The sequence below is a fragment of the Plecotus auritus genome (assembly GCF_963455305.1).
Source record: "Plecotus auritus genome assembly, chromosome: 2".
Classification (NCBI taxonomy): Eukaryota; Metazoa; Chordata; class Mammalia; order Chiroptera; family Vespertilionidae; genus Plecotus; species Plecotus auritus.
The window spans coordinates 14,162,039-14,177,376 of NC_137771.1; the positions used below are offsets into that span (position 1 = coordinate 14,162,039).

Here is a 15,338-nt window from a genome sequence, read left to right on the forward strand (position 1 = left end):
AGGAAAAGGAGTAGCAGATATAGCTTCATATAGTCAGAGCCGCAAAGCGTTTTGGAAAAGATCTAGATCAGGAATGGCCTGTACATTTGCCACTTTCTATTCCCTTGCCCATGGCTGACATCACTAATCAATCCCAGAAATCTCTCCAACCACACTCCAAAGCAAATCTCAGACTCAATCCAGGAAACCATAACCAGTTGATCAGAGTTAGCATACAACCTGAAGTTGGTTGCCATCCATGCTCTTAGACAGCCTTCTCACTATGCACAAGGGAAAACTGAGGCTCAAGAGGTAGAGTTTGCCCAGGGTCATCCCGAGGGTCAAGCTGAAAGCCAGGACTGGAACCAGGTCTTTAGACCCCTAGTCCAGAATTTTCACTGAATTTTGGATTCCTCCAGAGCACCACAGGCCAGGGGAGGAGTTCAGAGCACAGAGGAAAACTCCAGGCCCCCTAGGAGGTCACAGTCAACCAGACAAACAGAAAGCACTGACGAGGAGTCGGAAGTATGCCATTGGCCTAGTTGCTATTTAGCAGATATTTTTCAAGTACCTCGTATGTGCCAGGCCCCTCCCAACTACCCTCTTGTTTAACTCAGACAGCACTGGAAGGTGGTTGTCACTTATCCCCACTTAGCACACACACGAGGAAGCTGAGACTCGGAGATGCCAGGTCATTTGTCCAAGGTTGCATAGACAGCAAGGGGTAGAGCCAGATTCAAACCAACCATGTCTGCTGCGCAGTCTGTTCTCTCCACCACCCTGAAACTGGCCTCCCCTGGCCTACGGTCCCCGAGCACCTGAAACGGAGCCTAGGCCAGGGGGTGGGGCCCTGCCTTCCCACTGTGAACACGATCCAGAGTCTCATTCAGACCCTTCCACTGACTTTGCGTTTTCTCCACTTCTCCTGAAGCAAAACGATGGGCAGTTCACAGTCATCCAGCTGGTGGGCATGCTGCGGGGCATCGCGGCCGGCATGAAGTACCTGGCGGACATGAACTACGTCCACCGCGACCTGGCCGCCCGCAACATCCTCGTCAACAGCAACCTGGTCTGCAAGGTGTCCGACTTTGGCCTCTCACGCTTTCTGGAGGATGATACCTCAGACCCCACCTACACCAGCGCCCTGGTAAGATGCGCAGGGAACAATAGAGTCATGGTGCCAGGAAAGAGGGCATACACATCCAACTCTCCCTGCAGTACGTTTTCACCAGCTCATGCCAAGCACCGTGCTGGGCCCTGGAGATGCAGCAACAGAAACATGGTTCCTGCCCTCTTGAAGCTCACAGGCTGGTGGGGGACACATATGTACAGAGCAACGTGGAGTGACAGGGCTATGAGCTAGGACACAAGCTTGGGGAGGCAAAGGAAGGATTGCTAAAGGGGGTGCTATCTGAGCTGAAGGCTGAAGGGCCAGTAAAAGTCAGATGCCATGTTCTCACGGTAAGATGATACCAGAATGCAAGCTGTGAGGTAAAAGTGGTGAGCAAGAGTTTGGGAAGTTAGGCAGGGCCAGATCTTGGAGATCCTGAATGCCCAGGCTCACGACTCTCTCCTGAAAGCAGTTTGGGTTGGTGAGGGGTTTTAACAGAAAGGAACAGGACACAGTCCCTGCCCTCGGAGAGCTCAGAGAGAGTACAGTTGGAGCCAGGCAAGTAGCAAATGATCGTAGTACTGCTCTGTATGGGAAGTGCCTCCTTGATGGAGATACTCAGAGAGAGTACAGTCGGAGCCAGGCAAGTAGCAAATGATCAGAGTACTGCTCTGTATGGGCAGTGCCTCCTTGATGGAGACACAGGCACAGTTGTAGGATTCAACAGAGTGAGCAACAATTGGGACTTAAGGAAAGACTTTCAGAGGGACTTAAAGGACGAGAAGGAGGTTTCCAGATGGGAGAGTGGGGAAAGCTACTGCCTACAGAGGAATAGCATGTGCAAATAGATCTGTTCCCTGAGATCTGAAGCAGTATGCTGAGTTTGGGAACAGTAAGATGCTTCATATGACTGGTACAGCACAGGGCATATGGCAGGGCATGTTGAGAGCAGAGGCCAGACCTGTCCGCTTCCCACCCATCCACCCTCCTCATTCTGCTCCACAGGGTGGGAAGATCCCCATCCGCTGGACAGCCCCAGAAGCCATCCAGTACCGGAAGTTCACCTCAGCCAGCGACGTGTGGAGCTATGGTATCGTCATGTGGGAGGTGATGTCGTACGGGGAGCGGCCCTACTGGGACATGACCAACCAGGACGTAAGTCTCCAGGAGAGAGCGTCTCTGGCCAGCCAGGTGGGGAAGGGGAAGATCCCACATTCCTGGCCTTTGCTGATCTCCCAGAGAGTGGGAGCACCATCTCTGAGATCCTGGGCAAGGGCAGCTCCCAACCTATAATGGCTGAGTCACATGTCTGCACAGGACCCTGGACTCTCCAGGGGCTCAGGAGTAGGAACGTCCATCATCTACAAATCAGCAAATCTTGAGGATGTATTCCCCTGTGGCCAGCCCTGAATGAGACTATGTCTGCCCCTCAAGTGTTTAATTTGGGGACAATTATTCCGGGAACCAGATACAGTTATCGGGAACTTTTAGGATCAGGTGCTAAACTGGAGAAGGCAAATGTTGAGACAAGAGCAGTGTGGGCAAGATCAGCCAGGAAGTCTTTACGGGACAGAGGGACTCACACAGCAGCGGGACTTGCAGACGTGAGGGATTCCAGTGGACAGAAGGCCCAGAGGTGGGATAGTGAGGGGTTGCGTTGGGAGCAGTGGAGAGGAAAGCTGGTTGGAAAGGTTGATGAGGTTCAATAATGGGCTGTTTGAAAGTCAACTCAAGGAATTCCTATTTGCAACAATGCGGACAGGGCGGACTTGAAGGAGCTGTCTGAGCAGGGAGGGTGACCCCGTCAAGCTGGGGAAGATGAGTCTGGCCCCAGTGGCAGGACAGATGGGAGGCAGGTGCTTGAGTTCCATTCCCTGACAGAAGAGCCAGGTGGGAGCCATGGGAAGGGGTACAAGTCTGTGCTGTGAGGCCTGACAAGGAAGGCATCTCTCACCTGGAGCTGTAAACGGCACTGAAGTCAAGAGTGTGGTCAGGAACCAGGAGGAGGAGTCCTCAGGCCTCAAAGCCAGGAGGGGGCTCAGAGATGGGGGAGAGGGTGGATCCTGAGGCAGAGGCTATCTCAGGGTTCTGGATTCCCTAAGATTGGGGTGGGGAGGCAAGCACCCAGCTGCCAGGTGAGACTGGGGCTATACCTGGAGGCCCATCCCTGGGTTGGACCTGGAAGGTTACCTGGAAGAGGTGGAGGGCAACCAAATAGGTGTGTTGTGAAATGCACTGGGGGGAAGGTAGGCCAGGCCAGAGGGCAGATGCTCTTACCCACCCACCCAACCCACTCAGCCCCTCTGTTGTCCCCAGGTAATCAATGCCATAGAGCAGGACTATCGGCTGCCACCGCCCATGGACTGCCCAAGCGCCCTGCACCAGCTCATGCTGGACTGCTGGCAGAAGGACCGCAACCACCGGCCCAAGTTTGGTCAGATCGTCAACACGCTGGACAAGATGATCCGCAACCCCAACAGCCTCAAAGCCATGGCGCCCCTCTCTTCTGGGTATGGCCCTGCCCCTCTCTATGGCTCCGCCCCAGCTGGCCCTTACCCTCTCCAAATACCCTCCGACCCTGGCTACCCTGCCTCAAGCAGATACTCTGCCTGAATTCGGATGGAGAAGGATAGTTTGTTGGGTATCTGCACTGCTTTGGGGTGCAAAGGAGTGCAGGACACAGTGCACGCTGGGTGGGAGAGGAAGCACTTTTAAAGAACGGTCAGATAGGACTGTGTGTAAGAAAAGTTAGCAGAATCTTGGTTAGTAAATGGAAATACTCATCACTAAGTTTCCTCCCTAACTACCCTCACGCTCAAACCTGTACTCTCTGTGTTTGCATCCTCCTTGACACAGCCCCCCCACACACACACAAACACGTGCACGCATGCACAAGAACATAGTCCTTAACATATATATGAGCATAGGCACAAATGTTCAGGCACACAATCTCACACATGAATATACCCATTCTCACACTCGCACTTACATACATGCACAGGCACCTGAGCACACACATTCAGCGGTACAGACTCACCACACACACATGCCCTCACAGTGGGCTCATCACACCTGTAGCTGCCACAGCCTTGCCTGGGCACTGTCACAGGCCCCACTCATGACCCTGCACTCTCTGGGACTCTCAGTCACACAGGAATTCCGAGGGGCAGGGGTCCAGTCAGGTGTCCTTGGGGTCCAGGGCTAGCTATGTCAGAGACTCACACACCTAGTTCGTGTGGCCAACAGATCTTCATGTTGGCCTCTACCTGTCGCTTCTCACCTTGACCCTGAGTCAACAGCTCCTGACTTTCCGGATACAAATACTGTGAGCTTTTAGCCTAATGAGCCAGCCAGGAAGTCGTTCCCATTAGTGCACCAGCTTTGTCTGGACTTTGGAGAGTCGGTCCACAATTCAGCTTCTTACAGCACAACCAGGGTGGACAAGGATGGAGAATGGCACTGGGCGGGGGGCGGGGGGGGGCGGTCATCAGCAGTGAGTCCCCCTGAACTCCCTCCTGCTGAAATAGGAAGTGTGTCCCATCTCACACGTGATCCAGCCTCTCAGCAGTCCCTGCAGAGGCTTCCCCAGACTTCTGAGGTAGCCCCAGCTTTGAGTCCTGCACGCTTGCTTTCTCATATTCACACATTTATGTGTGCACATGTATGCGGGTTCAAACACACAACTACCCACAGGGAGATACACAAATACATGCACACTCACCTGTGTTCATGCCGATGGAGACACACATGCAGGTACACCTGCAGCCCATCCGTACCCTCTCCCCTCTGCTAGCATGTGCCCTGACGGTCTCTGTTGCCCACCCCACCCCTAGAATCAACCTGCCACTGCTGGACCGCACGATCCCCGACTACACCAGCTTTAACACAGTGGACGAGTGGCTAGAGGCCATCAAGATGGGGCAGTACAAGGAGAGCTTCGCCAATGCTGGCTTCACCTCCTTCGATGTCGTATCACAGATGATGATGGAGTAAGTGCCCAGCTGCCTCCACCCACCCTCCCAAGCGGGGGGGCGGCTCAGAAGAGTGGAAAAGAGGCAGTGTCCCAGCAAGAATGTGGGATCAGAGGGTGAGATGGCCAACTTTGGAGTCACATTCTGATCAGCACCCAGGTCCACCTGCCACCCACTGGCTGAGTGACCTTGGGCAAATCACAGAAGCTCCCTCAGCCCCAGTTTTTCCTTCTGTGAACTGGGGGTTTGGAGGAGGAGCAACAGAGATATAGATTGGGTGCCTAGTAAAGGCAGGTTCCTTTCCCAGAAGCAGAGGAGATGGCCCACCTAGATCCCCTGACTCCCAGCCACATGCTCCTTCCACCTCATGTAGTCACTCACTTCAGCTCCAGGTGCCCACCCCTCCCCCACACCCCTCACCCTTCCCTTGCTCGCTATCTCTCTCTTTTTTTTTTTAATATTTGTATGAACTTCAGAGAGAGGAAGGGAGAAGGAAAGAGAGAGAAAAACATTAATGATGAGAGAGAATCATGGACTGGCTGCCTCCTGTACATCCCCCACTGGGGATCAAGCCTGCAACCCAGACATGTGCTCTGACTGGGAATGGAACCATGACCTCCTGGCTCATAGGTCCAGGCTCAACCACTGAGCCACGCCGGCTCGGCCCCTTGCTCTCTTTAGCAGGAAACCCTGGAGAAGTCCAGGCAGCTCTCTGCCTGACCCAGAGTCCCCTCCACCCCCACATTTCCCTAACACACGTGCTTTTCTCCCAAAGGGACATTCTCCGGGTTGGGGTCACCTTGGCTGGCCACCAGAAAAAAATCCTGAACAGTATCCAGGTGATGCGGGCACAGATGAACCAGATCCAGTCTGTGGAGGTTTGACATTCACCTGCCTCGGCTCACCTCCTCCTCCAGGCCCTGCCCCCTCCACCCCACATGCTGGCCTCCCTGGTTCTCTGTCTACCGAAGGGTCAGCCACCTGCCAGGAGGCCACGGCAACAGGAAGAACCAAGCAGCCCGCCAGCCATGAGACGTCACCAAGAACACGTGCAACTCAGATGATGGGAAAAAAGGGAACGGGGACAAAAGAAAATAGATCCTGGGAGGGGGCGGGAAATACAAGGAATATTTTTTAAAGAGGATTCTCCTAAGGAAAGCGATCATTGTTCTTGGGGAAAAGAAAAAGGGCTTGGGAGATTCATGCGATTGTCCGATTGGAGATCAGAAGCAGTTTCTCTCCAACTCCCTCTGGGAAGGCAACCTGGCCGGAGCCAAGAAACACTTTCAGGAAAACAAATGTGAAAGGGAGAGACCAGGGTCACTCTTCTCTCCTGTCCCCGGGCTGCTCTTCCAGGCCTCGCTCAACAGCCACGTGCCAGGCGGACAGACGGGCAGCCACCTGGGAGCCACTCTGGGAATATCCATTCCTACTGCCACTGGGCAAACAGAAGAATTTTTCTGTCTTTGGAGAATATTTTAGGAACTCCAATGAAAAAGACGTGTTTCTCCTATTGGCTTATGGGGCTGAAAAGGGACCCTTGTCTTCCTGGGTCAGGGAGAACACAGGCACCCAGGAAGGTCAGCCTTCCTGAGGCTGCCACCCCCCGGGTCTGCAGCTCCACGTCCATTATCACGTGCACAGCCGGCCTCCCGGCCCACTGGGCGCCCACTCCCGACAGCCCCCACATGGAGGACTGGTGCTGCAGTGACTACCATCAGCTACAACTGCCACTGAGGACGGTTGTTCCTGCGTCTGGGTTTGTTTACAGCGGTTCGTGGACTGGGGGGGATATTTTGGTCAGGGGTGAATTTGGTTTAGGGGTTTGTTTGTTGGTTGGTTGTTTTTTTTAATGACAATGAAGTGACACTTTGACATTTCCTACCTTTTGAGGACTTGATCCTTCTCTAGGAAGAAGGTGCTTTCAGCTTAATGACTTAGGCAATACACCAAGGGCGAGATTTTATATGCACATATCTGGATTTTTATATGGTTTTCACTGACACCCTTCCCTCCTCCGCCTGAATAGAGTTCCCACCTGCCGCCAGGCCTCACCAAAGCCAACTGCCAACGGGGCCATCTGGGCCCTTCATAGACTGAGTGAGATTTGGGCAGAGCTGGGGGCCCAAGGTGAAGGAGCATCCCCTCCCCCAGGACTGTTTTTGAAAGCAACAGATTGAGCAGGAAGTAGGCTCCGAGGCTGCAGCGCCAGAATTCTCTGCCCACTTGTCCACTCTCCTTCTGCCCCAATATATTCAGTGCTTTCCAGGCAAATAGGCCCCTTTGAGGTTCCTGAGTTGCCCTCACATGGCCAGATCCCAGTTTCGCCTCTGGGAGCCTAAACCAAGCTGCATCAGGCCCGGACCCGGATCATTCACTGTGATATCCCAGCTTCCAGAGCATCACCCTCAGAGACGTGTGCAGGCATGCTCCTTCCCTCCCTGGGAGAAAGCGTGTTGCTCTCCTACCCCCTTCCCTCCTCCAGACCTTGGCCCAGATCTGAAGGGTCTTGGCCATGGGAAAGCCCATCAGCCAAGGGGTCTGGCCAGTCTCCCTCCTGTGAGCAAATGCAGGCACCTGAGCGGACCAACCGGTTAGTGAATTGAATGGAAATAAACACTTTAGTCATAAAAAGACCTCTGTTCTCTGTAAGTTCCGAGAGAGAGACCCTGGCACCTTGGAACTTGTCTAGTGACTCATGATGCTCTTCCTCGCTCAGGGTTATAGAAGGCCCAGGGCTGAGAAAACACATGGAGGACGCCAAAGTCCATGTGGCCTTTCTGGCTCAGGCTTGTCAAAAGCACAGGCAATGGAAGAAGTGACTTGGAAGTAACACTTGCTGCCTCTGCAGGATGCATCAGGAGCAGGGAGTTGGCGGTGCACTCAGCTCACCTGGGCCAGGAGGAGGGGGTCTAGGTATTAGGTGAGCTGTGAAGTGGGACTGTGAGGGTCCCGGAGTACTCATGGACCCCCAGTCAAAGCCACAGGAATGATCACCTTTTCCTGGTCAACTAATCTCTGCGCAAATGGGCTTCCACTCACATAAACTCAGAATTCTTTATGGAGGAGGAGGCAGGGAATCTAAAGGGGGGAGGCCAGGGAGGCTTCATCTCAGGACCTTTCCCTTTGTCCATGGGAGACTGACCAGTGGGAAAGTTCCAGGTCACAGGTGGCCAGCTAAAGGCCTCTTGGTGGTCCGACAGAGCATCCAGCATGGACCAGTCTGTCGTCTGTCACTCACCTGTTCTCCAGAGCCTGAGATGCAAAGGGAAGGAAGGGATTAGAGGGGAGCATGCTCCCCCCCCCCCCAGCAGAGTAAGCCACAGGGAAGGCCTTGGCTGGTTTCCCTAGAACTGGCCAGTCTTGGCCCGGTTGGCCACCCTTGTGCCCCAAAGATGCCCAGCACGGGTGGCAGCTGTCCCAGCACACAAGGTCACCTTCTGGAGAGAGCTGCCCTGATGCTCTTCAGATTAACTCTGTCTCCCCAGCCTGCCCCCCCCCCCTCACTGCTCTGGGGCCACCACAGGGGGCTGGCACTCAGTGCTTCCTGTCAGATGGCTTCCTGCGTTAAGCCGATAGGCTGGTGTCTGCTCGCCAGCATGTCTGCCCATCCACCCTCCAGGGCCCTGCGTCCTCAGTGGTCCTGGGCCCCCTCGTGCCTGCTTCTCAAGAGTAAGGGTGCTCCCCTGACCCTCTGTGTCTCCATTTCAGGATGACAGACAGATGTCACTGTGACCATCCAGGGTGCCTGCCTCTTGCTGCTGGAGCAGCTCCCCCACCATCTCTTGCTTCTCAGCAGGAAGTGGCCGGCCGAGCTGCTGGCCCGGGCACACGGCTCTGAGCCGCCTGCCCGCTGCCTGGTTACTAATCCTTTCCTGGCTCCATCGCCCCAAGTGCCAGCCCCACCTGCCCAGCAGTGTGAGAGGGGTTTCCGGCAGCTCTGCACGCAGTTGGTACTTGAGGAAAGAAAAGCTGCCTTGTAAACACGGGCCAGGGCACCGTGGAAATGGGACCAGCTGCTCCGAGAGTGACAAGCCGATCTTCACAGGCCAGACTGGGTAATAGCGGTGCCATCTCCTCCGCTCCTACTGCTCCAGAAGCCCCCAAAATGAGCTGTTGTTGATAATCAGCAGGCTTCTTCTTGGGGGATGATATCTACCAACCGGTAAGACGTGGGCAGACCGATCAGAATAGATGATGGAAGTGCAGCAGACACTTAAGGGACTCGGGGCAGTGGCTGTTTACTAACCAGTGGTGCCTCCTGCCCATATGGCATCAGCTGGGCTTTCCCCATCTTTTCTAGTTGGTCCCCACACTGCCTCCGCTCAGGGAGCTCTCTGCCTCCCCCTTGTGTGCAGTCACTAGCCTTGCATCCCTCTGCAATCAGGGGCTCATCTTCAGAAGACTGGGAGCTCTGGGGCCCTGCCCCTGCCTAGCTCTTCTCACACCTGGCTGAAGCACAGGAAGGACCCAGGCCTCTGGTCCCCGCCTCCCCCCAGTGCTGAGCCCTTGGCCACTCCTGGCTCTCTCCTGGGCCCCTGTAGTTCCAAGACTGGTACCAAAGGATGGAAGACTCTTGCCAGGGAAAGTAGTGTAAATGCATTCAAAGGACAGGAGGCCGCAGGTTGCTAGGGAAAATGCATCCTGGCAGCCTTGCTCTTATCACTTAAGGTGTGGATCTGGGCAAGTCACTTCCCGTCACTGAGCCGCAGTCTCCCACATGTAAAATGAGAGGATTGGACTGGGTGAGCCGGGTGAGGAGGCACTATTTTCTCCCCTAGGTAGGGGGGAAAACAGGCTCGGAGAGGGGAAGTAGCTTGCTCAGCATTACCCAACCAGGAAGGGGCAGAGCAAGGCTGTGTTTATCCGCTTCCACTGCCCACTCCACACACACCATCAGAGGACATCAAGTACTTGGTGTCTGATGCTGGCTGGTACGAGAAGGGAAAGCTCAAATGGGCTGGGGCTGTCAGGGAGGGCTTCATGGAGGAGGCTGTCTTGAAAATGACAGAGGTTGAAAGATCATTCCAGGTGGGCGGTAGAGTGTAACCAAAAATTCAGAGGCTGGAATGCTCCAACAACGAGGGGTTGTGTCTGCCTGGGCCGGAGAGAGGTGGGAAGTGGGGGTTGATGTACTTGGAGGATGAGGCAGTTTGCACATGATACCCAGTCCAGCCACAGCAGGTTCTTGAGCAGAAGAGTAGCAGATGAGCCTCAGGTTCCAGGAGGAGTCAGGTCAGCCATCAGGTGGGGGCAGGCTGCCCCACAGCTTCCCCCTCCCCGGGAAGAAGAGCCCGCTGGAGAAGCCCTCACTTATTCCAGGAGAATCCAGGCTCCGCTGTTTCATTATCCATCCTCACTGATGCATTTAATCCGCAGAGTCACTCCAGCTGCTGGGAGCAGCAGGGCTGGATTTTGTGCTACCCGATTCTTAATTCAGCTTCGTTTGAGGATACCCACCCCATTTCCTCCGGGCCTCTGGGAGCGCTACCAGGCCCTGACCAGAGCTGAGTAGTTGTGGGTGGCAGTGGCGGCCTGGGCAGGCAGGAAGGCGGGCATGGCAGAGCCCTGAGGGGACAGAGCGGAGCCCTGGTGTGCGCTGGAGGTGGCATGGTGGCATACCAACTGCTTAGGATGCCCATCTCTGCCCTGGTGGCCCTGGCCCTGGTGGGATCACCCAGGAAGGGGCTGGGGCCCTGCCCTTTACAACAGTGTGTTATGCTGGGGAAACCCAGAGGGAAGTTAGGGAGCCACTCTGTGCATGCACACACCACCTGCCAGCCTTGACCCAGCTTCCCAGGAAATAGGTCCTGCCATAAAACATCTTGGAAGCTGGCCAGTGTCCCTTCAGGGAAACCAAGGTCAGAGTGTTAGTCCCAGAGAGTGACTTGGCCTTTGTTCTGACACAGGAAAGCTCAGGGACACCCCACTGGAGGCGGGGTCGCAGAAGGCTGAGGCCACAGGGATTGCATTAATCACCGAATGCTTACCATACATTAGGGACCTTTTGGGTGTTACCATCCCCACTCTCCTGGTGAGGAAACAGATGCCCACAGGTTTCCCTCCAGGCCCTCTGCCTTCGGGGCTCCCTCTTCCCACCTCCCAGGATTTCTCAAAATGTTTGCCATCGCCCACCTGTATCATAATCACCCGGGCTCTTGTTCAGTCTGCAGACCCACAGGCTCCTCCCCAACCCCCCGAGTCAGAATCCCCAAGGTCAGGCCCAGGGGCCTCTGTTTCTAACAAGCTCTCCTGGGAGACTCCTCCAGACTAAAATCCTCTCTTCACTTTCCCCTCGATGCCCTGTGCCCTGATGTCTGCGGAGAGAGGGACTGGTGGAGACAGGGATTAGGACAAAGCAGGACACTGTCAGATAAGATGCCCAAACTCAGACATGGATTAGGACCCGTGAAGTGGGGGTAGGGCTGACCCTCAGGAATGTGTTCAGACTGTGCTAAGCTTTCAGGGAAATTAGACAGACCCCCCCAGACCCTGAGTCTGTCTGAGTTTAGCTTCCCAGCTAATACAGCAAGATAAAGCAAGAACTTAATACTGCAGAGGGGCCCGGCAGCTCCCCCAGGGCCACCCTGTGGGCACCCCACGAACCCCAAGGCTACAATCCAGAGCTGTTCACTCCACACCTGGCCAGGTGGGCCAGGCAAAGGCAGAATGGGGCTTCCAGCTGGAACTGGAGCTTCATATGCCCCCCTTCCCACCACCACCAACCCCCTGCTTCCCAGACTAAGACCCACGGCTTTCCCTGGAGGAGGGTGAGGGAGAGAAGGTCCTTGTCTCTGCTCAGGTCTAACAGCCATGTTGGAGGAGGGGAAAGGGAGAGGGGAGGGAGGAGGTCAGAGCCAGGACCACATACACTCTGGGTTCCGGCAGAGAGTGCAATTCTAACATTCCATGGGTCAAAGATTCCAAGATGGCAAAAGCCCCCAATTCTAAGATTCCAGTGGGAGGATTCCATGTTTGTAACATTCCATCACCATATGACTCTATGCTGCTAATTCTTGAGACTTCAAGTCCCATTTGTTCATTACTGGACCCCAAACCTGAGGACCGTGGCAGGGACAAAGCACAAAGAAAGAGCAAGAACGAGGAGAGAGAGAGAGAGAGAGAGAGATGGCGAGGGAGGGTGGGGGCAGGTAAAAACAAATACAACAGCTCCCTCCTTTGAGTCTGAATCAGAGGTGCACCTTGACAAGGGCCAAGACCCCTCCTGTGAGGCTGGGTTTCTCTCCCTGGGAGAGGAGCGGAACTGCCCACATCTGGCTGCCCCCGCTGAGCAAGGCCCCATGCCGACCACCGTGCCACTGGCTGGTGGGCTGGACAGCTCAGCTCAGGAGCCAAGTAGGGGCCCCACTAGTTAGGTTTGGGGAGGGACTCATCTGGGGTGGACCTCCCACCCCGCCCCCAAAGAAAAGGCTGCAGGGCCAGGGATTTGCTGAAGCGCCTTCCCCAGGTACACCACCTTCCTGTGCAGAGCCAGGCTGTCTGTTTTTTAGCACTGGGACCATAGGGTCGTGCTGCAAACCCCAGAGCCACTCTGGTGACAGCGTCATGGCCATCCAGTCCCTGCCTCATTCCAAGGGCCCTTTGACCCTTTCTAGTGGAGGCTATTGCCTATGGGATCTGGGAGGCCAGCCCGTGGAGGTGCCTCTGGACTGCTCATAGCTCAGTCATCAGTCTGTCTGCTTTCCCTTCCATGGACAGGGGCTCTGGTGGGCAGGGGTCACGAGGTGGGGCCCCTGAGGCTGGCCCAGGGTAGGCCTGGCAGGAACCTCACTCACAGCCAGCCTCTTTGGAATACAGAGAAGAGCAATTACTGGTTGGTCAGGCTCAGCCCCAAATCCTAATCACAGCTGCTATTTCTTGAGTGCCAACAATGTGCCAGAGGCCATGCTTACCTTTTTATACACAGTGTCTCGCTTAATCCCTCACACAGCTCTGCGGGGCAGGTACAATTATTCCTGCTCCACAGACCAGGGAAGTCAGAGTCCGGCATGGGGGCTTTCCCAGGTCACAAAGTTGGCTAGTGGTCTCTGACCCCAGCATCTGCCTCCCAATCACTATGCTATGCTGCTACCAGTGATCCCCACTCAGCCCCTCTCCACTGTCAGGCCCTTGCCAGTCAAATCCCAGATCTCCAAGGGGCACTCTGTTTGGGGGCACTTGGACATCCTAACCTCCCAGAGCCAATGTCTGAGCCGCTGTCCTGGACTCCCCACGCCCTACCCCCTAACCCCCGCTCCTAGTGCCCCAGGTGTTAGTTCCAGCCTGGGCCATCAGGCCAGAACTCTCAACTGGGGGAGTCTGGCAGGGTTTCACAGAACCCTGTTTCTTCTGGTCATAAACACGATTCTCCTGATAAGGTTGAGGGGTTGGGAAGTGATTCAGTCGGGAAGTGATGCGGTCGGGGGTTCTGATGGCTGTGGGTCAGACCTGGACCCCCACTGCTGTGACCAAGGAAACCTCACCAGCTGTGTCCATGAGCCCCTGACCCTGGTGCTCCAATGCCTTTGTAGGAGTATTTTTAGCAGAACCTTTTTTTTTTTTTTTCCAAAATAAATGTGAATTGTAAAAACTATCACTTGGACTCACGAGGTTTTTTTTTGTTCATTTGTTTTGGTTGGTATTTTTGCTGAGGTTCCCCAGGGAACAAATGGGGGCTCCTAAGAGGTCCTCAGCAGGGCTGTGAAGCATGACTAGGCATTTTCCAGGACTAAGGATGAAGCCAGGGCTAGGGGGCTGAGGCTGGGGTTGGGGTTGGGGTTGGGGTTAGGGCTGGGGTGGGAATTTGGCCTTGGCTGCGGAGGGTCATTGAATTGGAGCAGTAACTCCCAAGTGTTCTAAGAACACATATTCATGTTTAAGAGTTTGAGCTCGGCTGTCAGGGGTCCTAGGGTTTGAATACCAACCCCGTCATTTAGCTCTGTTAGCTCAGTTTCTGTGGAGATGTCACATAATTGCTGCAAGCCTCATTTTCATGTCTGTAAAATGGGACAATAACATTGAAGTCCTAGAGCATGAGAGGATTAAATGACATGAAGCATGACAAGTGCTTGGCATGCACAACATGAACTCTCTGGATTTTGCTGGGAAAGAGCAGGGCCCATGTCTGCCATACACTCAGCTGTGTTCTCCACAAGCAGGACAATGCCTGACCTACGATAGGATCTCCATAACTGTTTGTCCAATAAATGTCAGTTCAAGTTCTGCTAAAAAAAAAGGGGGGGGGTATTCGAGGACAGTTCATGGTAAAATACATCAGGCAAATTTTGGACTTGGGCAAGGTGATTAGGTTTCTTTACTTAGGGTAGTACAGAGCCTTAAATATGTTTAAAAATATGTATAGTCAATTGATCTTTGACAAAGAAGCAAAGGCAAAATAATGGAACAAAGATAGTCTTTTCAACAAATAGTGCTGGAACACAAGTTTTAGCAGAACTTGAACTGACAAACAAACATCACATGCAAATCAATAAACCTAGACACCCTTCACACCCTTCACAAAGATGAACTCCAACTGCATACAGACCTAAATGTACAACGTAAAAGTATAAGACACCTAGGAAATAACTTAGGAGAAAACCTAGATGACCTCGGATATGGTGATGACTTTTTAGATACACCACCAAAAACACAATCCGTGAAGGAAATAATTGATAAGCTAGACTTCGTTAAAATTTAAAACTTCTACTCTGCAAAAGACAATGTCAAGAGAGCAAGAAGAAAAGCCACAGACTGAGGGAAATATTTGCGAAAGACACATCTAATAAAGGACTGCTATCCGAAATATACCAAGAACTCTTAACACACAACCATCAGGAAACAAACAACCTAATTAAAAGATGGGCCAAAGACCTTAACAGACACCTCACCACAGAAGATATACAGACTGCAAGTAAGCATATGGAAAGTGCTTCCCATCATAGGTTATCAGGGAAACGGCCAAAATCAGGAACACTGACAACACCAAGTGCTGGAGAGGATGTGGAGCCACAGGAACTCCCATTCGTTGCCGATGAAAACACAAACTGACACAGCACTCTGGAGGACAGTTCAGCGTTTTCTAACAAAACTAAACACACTCGTACAATACAACCCAGCAACTGTGCTCCTTGGTATTTACCCAAAGAAGTTAAAAACTCATGTTGACAAAAAGCATGCACATGGATGTTTATAGCAGCTTTATTCATTTATTCATTTATTCAATTGCTAAAATTTGGAAGCAACCAAGATGTCCTTTGAAGATGAACAGATAAATAAAC

The 15,338-nt window shown here is 53.6% G+C and overlaps 1 protein-coding gene across 3 annotated transcripts in view; it reads left to right on the plus strand.

The window, feature by feature from the left end:
* Positions 1-7,533, plus strand: part of EPHB2 (EPH receptor B2) — a 184,843-nt gene extending 177,310 nt beyond the window's left edge. For all 3 annotated transcript variants that reach the window (XM_080656407.1, XM_080656408.1, XM_080656409.1), the window contains exons 12-16: positions 911-1,126; positions 2,096-2,245; positions 3,407-3,600; positions 4,924-5,079; positions 5,837-7,533. In XM_080656407.1, the coding sequence (XP_080512533.1) occupies positions 911-1,126; positions 2,096-2,245; positions 3,407-3,600; positions 4,924-5,079; positions 5,837-5,945 (825 nt within the window). In that variant the 3' untranslated portion in view covers positions 5,946-7,533. The remainder of the gene's footprint in view (positions 1-910; positions 1,127-2,095; positions 2,246-3,406; positions 3,601-4,923; positions 5,080-5,836) is intronic.
* Positions 7,534-15,338: the final 7,805 nt, after the last annotated feature.